The 11119-nt window shown below is 46.2% G+C and overlaps 1 protein-coding gene across 1 annotated transcript in view; it reads left to right on the top strand.

Annotated features, from left to right (window-relative positions):
• Positions 1 to 7245: 7245 nt before the first annotated feature.
• The window catches only part of ZSWIM8 (zinc finger SWIM-type containing 8), a 55180-nt gene continuing 51306 nt past the window's right edge, over positions 7246 to 11119 (top strand). The window contains exon 1 of the mRNA XM_056848273.1: positions 7246 to 7501. Coding sequence (XP_056704251.1) covers positions 7324 to 7501 — 178 coding nt within the window. The 5' untranslated portion in view covers positions 7246 to 7323. The remainder of the gene's footprint in view (positions 7502 to 11119) is intronic.

Genomic DNA, 11119 nt, shown 5'->3' with positions numbered 1-11119 from the left:
AGTGGTACCAAAATGGACTTCTGCAGTTACTCAAGTGCCAAAACTCGTGTCTGATTCTGCCCTCTTAACGGCTTGTTCAGATTAATCTATATCCACAGAATATGTTAATAAATGGATTATATTAAGACCGTGTTGAGTGTTTCTTTATATTCCAGCTATTCTAAGGAGGAAGATGTACACTGTTATGAGAAGTCTTTCCTGTTGAAAAACAACAGATAGCTGAAGTCGTCCTTTTCAGCAAACTTTTGTGTGGTCTTTGAACACACCCCCTCCCCGTTTCTGTTTATTGCAAAAATGGGCATTCTTGCTGGCACTTAGTTGTTCCAAGGACTTCACTCTATCTGCTTACTGTACGACATGAACACATGAAACTGCCTTATACTGAATCAGACTCTTGGTTCATCAAATTCCTTATTGTCTACACAGACCCTCCAGGCTCTCAGGCAGAGGTCTTTCACATCACCCACTTGCCTAGTCCCTTTAATAGGAGATGCTGGGGATTGAACCTGGGACCTTCTGCATGCCAAGCAGATGCTCTGCCACTGAGCCACAGCCCCTCCCCGTGATCGCTGGCTTTTAATGAGCAAAGATCTCAGGGAGGCCTTTTTGCTTCTACTATTTTTCAGAATCTGTAAAACGGAATTTCTCAGCAGGGCAAACTTGGAAGGGGCCATACAGGCCATCTAGCCCAATTTCCTGCTCAATGCAGTATCATCCTAAAGTATCTCTCACAGGTGTTTGTCCAGCTACTGCTTGAAGACTGCCAGAAAGGAGAAGCTCACCACCTCCCTAGGCAGCAAAATCCACTGCTGAACTACTCTTACTGTAAATTAAAAAATTCCCTTGAAAAAACCTACACAAATCTGTTGGAGGCTCATCCAGAATCTTCAACAGCACAGTGAAAGCTGACACAAAGAATCAGTTTGGCACCTCTCCCATCTCCCTATCTTCCTTTAGCAATCCGCTCAGCTCCCTGCCCACCCACCATCGTTCTGCTTGGGATGCATTTAAAGAAATGTTCGTACATCTGAAGCAGGAAACCAGCAAAGCTGTTTCTTATGTTTTAATAAACGAATGAATTTTAAATTGATAATCTGGTTTCTAAGTAGAAGTGAAAATAGAGTTGCCCTGAAAATTCTCTTGTCAGCAGTATCAGTTTTAGAAATGACTAATATGATAACCATCTTCAAGTACTTGAAGGGCTGTCATATAGAGGAGGGTGCCGAGTTGTTTTCTGTTGCCCCAGAAGGTCGGACCAGAACCAAAGGGTTGAAATTAAATCAAAAGAGTTTCCGTCTAGACATTAGGAAGAACTTTCTCACAGTTGGAGCGGTTCCTCAGTGGAACAGGCTACCTTGGGAGGTGGTGAGCTCTCCCTCCCTAGAGGTTTTTAAGAAGAGGTTGGATGGCCATCTGTCAGCAAAGCTGATTCTGTGACCTTAGGCAGATGATGAGAGGGAGGGCATCTTGGCCATCTTCTGGGCATGGAGTAGGGGTCACTGGGGGTGTGGGGGGGAGGTAGCTGTGAATTTCCTGCATTGTGCAGGGGGTTCGGCTAGATGACCCTGGTGGTCCCTTCCAACTCTGTTTCTATAATTCAAATATGCTAGTTAATGGTGATGTATCTGGAGGGCCAGGATGTAGCTGGTGCAAAACAGTGCTTCTCCTTCAGCTTGCACCATCCAAAAGCTTTCCCCTGTTATTCAATTAAACTCAACACTGTGGTCTTCCCTTCGGCACTGCAGATGAAACGGCACAATAATTACCAAATTGTCTGCTCTGCATTATTAGCATGCAGTGTAATTACAGCGGCCAATGCTAATTACTATCATCTCATCTTCTCTGTCTGGAAAGCACATTCTAGGGGCTATCTATTCACATGAGAGAGAGAAAACCTTTGACTACTGAAGATAGAAATGAATCTTCTTATATATGCATTGAACTCAGACCCCGCCTGGATACAACGTAAAGATCGTTGAGGGTTCCAGGAAAGCATGCAAAATGTAACTCCGCTGTTGTCCTGACCTGGATGGGCCAAGATAGTCTAAATCTCATCTCAGAAGCTAAGGAGGATCGGCCCTGGTTGGGAGACCGCCAAGGAAGTCCAGGGTTGCTACACAGAGGCAGGCAATGGCAAACCACTTCTTTTTTATTATTAAATTTTATTTTTATTTATTGGGATACAGAAAAAAGAAGACGGGGAAAAAAGAAGGCGGAGAAATCAAGTGAAAAGATATGTCTGTGTACAAGCTTCAAAGTAATTACACATAGATGCACCCATCATCAACTTTAAACTTGCATTATTAGTTTCTAATATTGATTTATCATTCTAAATTACACACCAAAGAACAAAAAAGTTGGAAGCACTTAATAATTAATAATCAAATAATAAGTGTTACGATTCAATAAGTACATACTCATTTCTATATCGAACTAAAGCTACAAGCTTCAAATACTAAAAACTAGTTCGGCATTATACTTATTTACATGCAAAAAAAACAAAGGAACTGGAGGCACATGAATATTTATCAGATAATGGCTGCCGTTTCAGTTTGAAAACTTCTACTGAATTCATTTTAATCAAATGTGTTAATTATGGCAAAACCACTTTGAAACGTCTGTTGCCTTGAAAACTATACGGGGTCTCCATAAGTTGCATGAGAATTGACAGCACTTTCCACCACCACCACCACCCTAGACAGGTGGGAGAAGAAGGGAGCGCAATCCTGCGGTGACGCTCGGCCATTGCTGTTTTTGGCCAAATCCTCATGATTCCTTTTGCCTCTCAGCCCGTAGGAGTAGCAGAGACAACAAACTCAGGAACCTCGCCCTGCCACAAACCTAGACCTATAGTACCTGATTACTTAGCTTCTCATGCAGGAGAGCAGGGGAGTCGAACTCAATTGTTACGAGGGCCGGATATGACATAAATGTCACTTGGTCGGGCCGGGCCATGCCTCGCCAGCACAGATCGAGAGTGGAGAGGGTGGCTGCCTCGGTTGGGTTGCGGGCCAGATAAGAGCTCTCAAGGGGCCGGATCTGGCCCGCGGGCCTTATGTTTGACACCCCTGCACTAGAGTCTATGTTAATCCTAATTTGTTCAACATTGGGGTGACTCACACCAACTCTGAGTCAGCTGACAACTGTTTGGATTGGAACCAATCTCTTTTTATTACCCCCCTGGGGTCTTTCTCTTGTGAATATAAATATATCAGCCTAGTGGATGCATATTTCATGCCTCTCTTGATGGGAGCTTTGACTTACAAAAGCATATGCTGGCATAAATTTTATTAGTCTTTGAGGTGCCACTGAACTCTGGAGATCAGTTGCAATAGCAGGAGATCTCCAGCTAGTACCTGGAGGTTGCCTTGTTGGGGAAGAAGACACTCAGCCCTCGCCCAGGCTACAGAAATTGCTGATTACCAAGCTATTGGATTCACAGTCAGCTTTATTTTTGGACTTCTAGTTGCCTGTTTGTTTCATATTGTATATATCCTTGGACCTTTTTCATGTTTATTTGTGTTATATTGTATACTCACTTTGTATTTCATGCTTGTGATATGGTAAACAAGGGTTCGTGGGGGAAGAGAGACCTGAGATCAATATTTCAAGAAAACAGTTTATTTGCAGCTGCTGACTCAGAGGCCCTAATGGGCAGAAATCTCTGAGCCCCAATCATACTGAGGAAGGGATATTTATCCAAATTCAAGATATGACAACCCATCAACATTCACGGTAGCGCTGATAACACTCCAGACATCGAGGCGGCAGTAGAGTAACAGTAGAATAACAGTTTCACCCAGTTCTTGTTATGGTTTACTCTAACCCTCCATGACTCTTGCCCCAATTCTTTAGCACACAGGCATTCACACACAGAGATATCCTGCCCAGCAACAAGCTATTCCTTTGCTGTCCTAATACATTTCAATACATTTACAGAAAGGAACAGAGATTATTACAAATTGCTAAATCAGTGGAGCTTCCATAGTCAGGGGAAGTCTACCTGCTGTCACACTTGCAATTGTTACACTTGGTGTTTTTTGTGGCTAGATACATAAGACTGTCGTTTAAATTTGTAGTTCAAATAGTCATTTGATTTTGAGCTTTTTGCTGGTTGTTCTCCTGTCATTTCCTTATTCAGCATAAGGTGTTCTTAGTTGTGCTAGTACCTGGAGGTTGGCAACCCTAGCCAACGCAGCCACGCTGGCAGGGAATTCCCAGAAGGGAAAGCCCGTGGCAGTCTGGAAATAAAGTGTAATTCTGGAAGATCCCCAGGCCCCATCGGGAGGTTGGCAACTTTATGTGGAGTATAGGCATGAAGTGGGGGGGGTCCACTGGGGGAGTAGGGGGGAGGTAGTTGTGAATTCCCTGCATTGTGCAGGGGTAGGGTTGCCAGGTCCCTCTTCATAACCGGCGGGAGGTTTTTGGAGTGGAGCCTGAGGAAGGCGGGGTTTGGGGAGGGGCTTCAGTGCCATAGAGTCCAACTGCCAAAGCGGCCGTTTTCTCCAGGGGAAATGATCTCTAGCGGCTGGAGATCGGTTGCCATAGCAGGAGACAGAGGGAAGTGTAGAATTTCAATTTATTTGATTTAATCCTAGCATGTTAGCCATTCACAAGATATATAAAGAATATGGGAGCACCAAAAGTATTATTCTATGAAGGTACAAGTTTAATTAATACTTGTAAGCTGCAGTTATCTATAAAGCCAATAGGGAGCAGTATATTCTAAAAAAAGTTTACTTCTGCTAAAATTTCTGCTGAAACTTCTGTAAAAATACCTTATCTTAAAAGATGATGTCAGTGCTTGATACAAGAAGGTACAAAATCAACAAGTTAGTGAGCTCATTACCTCTTGCTTCTAAAAAAAAAAAAGATCCTGAGTTGTCTCTGTTCACGGTAAATCTGGCCAGTGAACAGGGGAGTGGCTATTGCATCCAACAAGATCTCCAGCTTGTTACCTCTCTGAAGGACATGAGAACCGTTGGTCTAGGCACCCTCTGGGTCAATGTTGAAGCATTGCTGAGTACATTTGAAATGAAGATGGCATGCAACTGATGAAGCTTTAAGCTGGAGGTATCGTCTTGGATATTTGGATTGATTAATTGGACTATTCTTATAAAAGTATTGGACATTTGGACTGATTAAGTGACACATTGCATACAAATAGATGAAAGAACTTACCTTGGTCTCCTTGAACAGTTTTCATTTTGGACATTTTTCTTTTGCAGAGTTTGCTTTTTGTATACTTTGGACAGTATTATTGCAAGTTTGTATAATTTATGCATGAAGCAATGCGCCTATACTTTATAGTTTTATAAACATCTGTACACATATTTGTATTCATTTGCGTATCAGTATCTTTATTGAGAGCCCCCGTGCTGCTATTTATTGCAACTACCTGGAGGTTGGCAACCCTATGCAGGGGGTTGGACTAGACGACCGTGGTGGTCCCTTCCAGCTATTTGATTCCAGGATCCTTGGAGGGAGGCTGTGCATTTGGATGGTTTGGCAGCCCCTGGTTGGGAAAAGCCTGGAGATTTGGGGAGGGTGTGTGGAGACTGAGCGGGGGGGGGGGTTTGGGGAGGGGCCTCAATGGGGTGCAATGCCATAGAGTCCACTTTCCAAAGCGGCCCATTTTCTCCCCCCTGGAGACCGGTCGCAATGCCAGATCTCCAGCCGCCCCCGGGAGGCTGGCAACCCCTGTCCATGCAGGTAAGCAGCGCCGTCCATTCCCAAGGCTTTCCACGGCTCGGTGGGGGAACCAGAAGTCGTCCTAAAGACCCCTCGCGACCTCCGCCCGCTGGCAGCGCCACGCGCGGTCTCAACTTCCGGTATCTGTGTGTGTGTGTGTGTGTGTGTGTGTGTGTGTGTGTGTGTGTATATATATATATGTGTGTGTGTGTGTGTATGTATGTATGTATATATTATATATATATATGTGTGTGTGTGTGTGTGTGTGTGTGTGATATCCTTCGCTGTGTAGCTCAAGGGCCGGGTGTCGCTCCGGCCGTCCCCGTCTCTGTGGTGACGGAAGCTAGAACGGGGCCGGAAACCCCTCCCCCGCGCCCTGGCTTTCTCCTCAGGTGGAACTTCCGGTAAAGAAGGAACGCGGCCCTTAGTCTAGGAGCGCCTTTCTCTATGGTGGCCGCGCCCGGAAGCAGGAAGCTGCGCGGCCGGAAGCGGGCTTCAGCTGGCCAGGGGGAGGGGCCCGGGGTCCGCTTGGCCGTGGAAGGGAAGGGAAGGGAAGGGAAGGGAGGGACGGACAGACGGAGCGAGCTTGGCGGTGTCTCCTCCCCCCCCCCCTCAGCGCTCGCCCCGCGACGGCCGCGGCCCTCCCCGCGGAGGAGACCCGAGAGGAGCCGACCCCTCCCCTCCTTCCCCCCCCGGGGGGGGTCGGCGAAGGGATCCGCGGCCGCCAGGCCCGAGCGACGGGCAGGAAGGCCCTGCAAGGGGAGCCCCAGACCCCCCCACACACTCCGCCTCCCCCCCCAGCTGCTGCCACCCCCACCAGGAGAGGGGGTGCGGGTGTGTGTTTTTCTGCCCCCCCTCAATTGCCAGTGCTCCCCTTCCTTGCAATTTCGGTTCCCCTGTTTGCACGAAAGGGCATCTCCCTGAATTGCACCCCCCATCTCCCTGAATTGCACCCCCCCATTTCCCTGAATTGCACCCCCCCCCCCATTTCCCTGAATTGGCCTGGCTGCATTTTAATTAGCTTCCCCCCCTTCTAAGGGCTCCTCCTGGTAGTTCCCTGCCAGGACTTTAGCTCTTCTGTGCAGAAAGTTTTGTGCAGGACTTGGGAGCCCGGAGCCTTGGTGCCCCCGCTTACTTTTGTGTGCATGCAGCTTTTTTTTTGTTTTTTTTTACCAAGGGGGGTGTCTGAAGGCGTGGTGCCTGGTCTCTGAGCTGCCCCCCCCCCAGCGATGGAGCTGCCCGGGGGCAAAGCGAGTCACCTGCTTCTGTGCCGTGCCGGCTGGATCTTGTCCAGAGGGAGACCGAGGGTAGCTGTCAACATGCAAGCCGAGCTGAGCCCCGCTGTGTGGAAGCACCCTTCTCCTCCTCTCTTCTGAGAAAGCGAGCGGAGTCCAGACCTGGCCTTTCTCTGGGCTTTTAAGAAGGCTTCTGCCCTGAGTGGCAAACCTCTGCTCCTCTACACCGCAGCTGCTTTTTTGGGTGGCGGTTGTAGACCCTTCCTTCGCCTCCCGTTTCGGAGACGAGCGAACGCTTGAACTTGAAGCACCAACGCAGGTGGTCCTGGAGTCCTGCTGCCGTCTCTCTCTGCGAGAGAAGCCCTGTTTTTTTCCTTCCCTGAGTTTCGTGGATGTGATGGAACTCATGTTTGCCGAGTGGGAGGACGGGGAAAGGTTTTCCTTCGAAGACTCTGACCGCTTTGAGGAGGACTCCCTTTGTTCCTTCATTTCGGAGGCAGAGAGCCTGTGCCAGAACTGGAGAGGATGGCGGAAGCAGTCGGCCGGACCCAACTCCCCCACTGTCAAAATGAAAGGTGAGCGCGCTGCTGCTTTGTTTGCCTCTTGGAGGGGATGGGCCTTAAGATGGGGTGTGTATGTGTGCAGGTGTGTAGAACGGATTTGCACAAAGCCAGTGGGTGGGTGTTACTGACAGGACGGTTTGAATCAACGATTTATGTACTGGAACACTTTCTTACTGCATTTGCCTGTCTTGCAATAGGGTTTTTTTTGGGTGGGGCGTGTACTTGTACTAAGTGGGGGGGGGGTTGTCCAATTTTCAGTGAGTTTTTGGCTGCGCTTAAGAACATAAGAACAGCCCTGCTGGATCAGACTCAGGCCCATCAAGTCCAGCAGCCTGTTCACACGGTGGCCAACCAGGTGCCTCGAGGAAGCCCACAAGCAAGACTACACAGGCATCATTACCCTGCCTGTGTTTCACAGCACCCAATATAATGGGCCTGCTTCTCTGAGACTGGAGAGAATAGGTGTGCATCATAAGAACATAAGAAAAGCCCTGCTGGATCAGACCAAGGCCCACCAAGTCCAGCAGTCTGTTCACACAGTGGGCAACCAGGTGCCTCTAGAAAGCCCCCAAACAAGATGACTGTGGCAGCATTATTCTGCCTGTGTTTCACAGCACCTAATATAATGGGTATGCTCCTCTGATCCTGGAGAGAATAGGAATGCATCATAAGAACATACAAAAGGCCCCGCTGGATCAGACCAATGCCCATCGAGTCCAGCAGTCTGTTCACACAGTGGCCAACCAGGTGCCTATCGGAAGCCCACAAACATAATGACTGGCGGAATTATCCTACCTGTGTTCCACGCCACCTAATATAATAGGCATGCTCCTCTGAGACTAGAGAGAATAGGTGTGCATATTGACTCCAGTTTATGCTCTGATGTAACATTGATAACGCAAGCTGCAAGACACACCACAAAGCTAGAGCGAACAAGAATTCTGGAGAGAATAGGTATGCGTATTGATTAGTACTTCCGTACATACTTTCTTGGAAGAAAGCTCTATGGAAGTTGCTGGGGCTTACTCCCAAGTAGGTAGATGTAGCATTGCAACTGGGTGTCGTTAGTTAATGTGCTATGTAAAGATTACTCTCCACACACACACACACCCAAAAAAAACTGTCGTTGGTGAATGCTGTAAAGTACTGCTTCTTCTCCAGCATGCCTCTCTTCCTTGCTGGAGCGTTATTGCCTGCAGCAGTCTTGCTGAACAGGAATGTACAGACGTGTTTCGGTGCGACAGGGAATGACCTAGTTGGACGCTTAATCGGTGCCTGAGGGGGATTATACCTCGCCCTCGTGATAGTTATAGCCTACTACGGTCGAAAGGTTAAAGTTGGTGTTTCCCAGCCTATTTGCTTGTCTGACTTGAAAAAGTTCCCCGCAGACCTGACAGTGTGACTTTGCGCCAGGCTTATGTTACAGGGTAGAGGAATGTAAAATTCGTACATTGAGTGAGACAGATTCCTTTTAAGGGCTGTTTTTGTTGAAAATGAATGGTCACCACACACTGGACATTGAGGGAAACAAAACTGCTAGCAGATTACCATAAGAAAAGAAAAACCTCGATGGATGTCTGAGGAAACTCTTAAAATTGCCAGAGATAGATGAGAAGCAAAAGTAGAAGGTGACAGAAATAGAATCAAAAGTCTAAGTGCAACGTTCCAGCGACTCGCACGTAGAGACAAAGAGACCAGTGTAACCAGTGTAAAGAAATAGAAGAGGACAACAAAAAAGGACGAACAAGAGATCTGTTCCACAAGATCCAAGAAATCAAAGGGAAATTTAAAGCACTGTTAGGCTTTAAGATCAGCATGGAAATACATTAACTGAACAGGACAAAATAAAGAAAAGGTGGAAACAATACACTGAAGAACTCTACAGAAGAGATGAAAGCATAAAAGATTATTTCCAAGAAGAATCTTTTGAAGAAGAACCTACAATTTTAGAAAGTGAAGTGAAAGCTGCATTGAGAGCAATCAGGAGAAACAAATCACCAGGAGCAGATGGGATATCAATAGAGCTATTCCAAGCCACAGAAACAGAGTCCATCAAAATCTTGACAAGAATATGCCAACAGATATGGAAAACAAAACAATGGCCCACAGACTGGAAACAATCCATTTACATTCCAATTCCTAAGAAAGGAGACATCAAAGATTGCAGCGACTATCGGACCATCGCATTAATTTCTCATGCAAGTAAAGTGATGCTCAAAATCTTACAGCAAAGGCTGTTACCATATATGGGACGAGAAATGCCTGATGTTCAAGCTGGTTTCAGAAAGGGAAGAGGCACTAGAGATCATATTGCAAATATATGCTGGTTACTGGAGCACACGAGAGAATTTCAGAAGAAAACCAGCTTGTGTTTCATAGATTACAGCAAAGCTTTTGACTGTGTGGATCATGAAAAGCTATGGCTGGTTTTAAAGGAAATGGGTGAGCCACTACATCTGATCATTTTAATGCGCAACCTGTACTCTGGACAAGAGGCCACAGTTAGAACAGAATATGGAGAAACGGAATGGTTTCCAATTGGCAAAGGTGTCAGACAAGGATGTATTTTATCTCCTTATCTTTTCAATCTATATGCAGAACATATAATTAGGAAAGCTGGATTAGATTTAGATAAAGTTGGAGTGAAAATTGGAGGGAGGAACATTAATAATTTGAGATATGCTGATAACACTACATTATTGGCAGAAAATAGTGAAGATTTAAAATGACTACTGCTGAAAGTTAAAAGAGAAAGTGCCAAAGCAGGACTACAGCTGAACATCAAGAAAACAAAAGTAATGACTACAGGAGAATTACACAACTTTAAGGTTGACACTGAGGAAATTGAAATTGTTCAAGATTTTCTATTCCTTGGCTCCACCATCAACCAAAAGGGAGACTGCAGCCAAGAAATAAGAAGGCGATTGAGACTGGGAAAGGCAGCCATGAAGGAGCTAGAAAAGATTTTGAAGTGTAAGGATGTGTCACTGGCCACCAAGACTAGGTTAATTCATGCCATCGTATTCCCTATTACTATGTATGGGTGTTAAAGCTGGACAGTGAAGAAAGCTGACAGGAAGAAAACAGATTCCTTTGAAATGTGGTGTAGGAGGAGAGTGTTACGGATTTCGTGGACTGCCAAAAAAAATCAGTGGGTTATAGATCAAATCAAGCCTGAACTGACCCTAGAAGCTAAAATGACTAAACTGAATCTATCGTATTTTGGTCACGTCATGAGACGACAAGAGTCACTGGAAAAGACAGTCATGCTAGGAAAAGTTGAGAGCAGCAGGAAAAGAGGAATACCCAACAAGAGATGGATTGACTCAATAAAGGAAGCCACAGCCTTCAATTTGCAAGATCTGAATAAGGCTGTCAAAGATAGGACATTTTGGAGGACTTTCATCCATAGGGTCGCCATGAGTCGGAAGCGACTTGACGGCACTTAACACACACACACACAGTATTTTACATGGAGTTACAAATAAGGCGACAGGTTTTTTAGCGGTGGGAGGTCCCTGAAGACACGGTTTTCCCTGGGAAAGGAAACAGTAGGGGGAGAAAATGGAACATAAGTGTTCATGTAATGAAGATCCATTGATTTCCCTGACTCTTCCAAGAAATTCAGGG

Source organism: Euleptes europaea, chromosome 4 (assembly GCF_029931775.1).
Source record: "Euleptes europaea isolate rEulEur1 chromosome 4, rEulEur1.hap1, whole genome shotgun sequence".
Classification (NCBI taxonomy): Eukaryota; Metazoa; Chordata; class Lepidosauria; order Squamata; family Sphaerodactylidae; genus Euleptes; species Euleptes europaea.
Note: the sequence above shows the minus strand (reverse complement) of the source record. Positions and strands in the feature narration are given on the sequence as shown.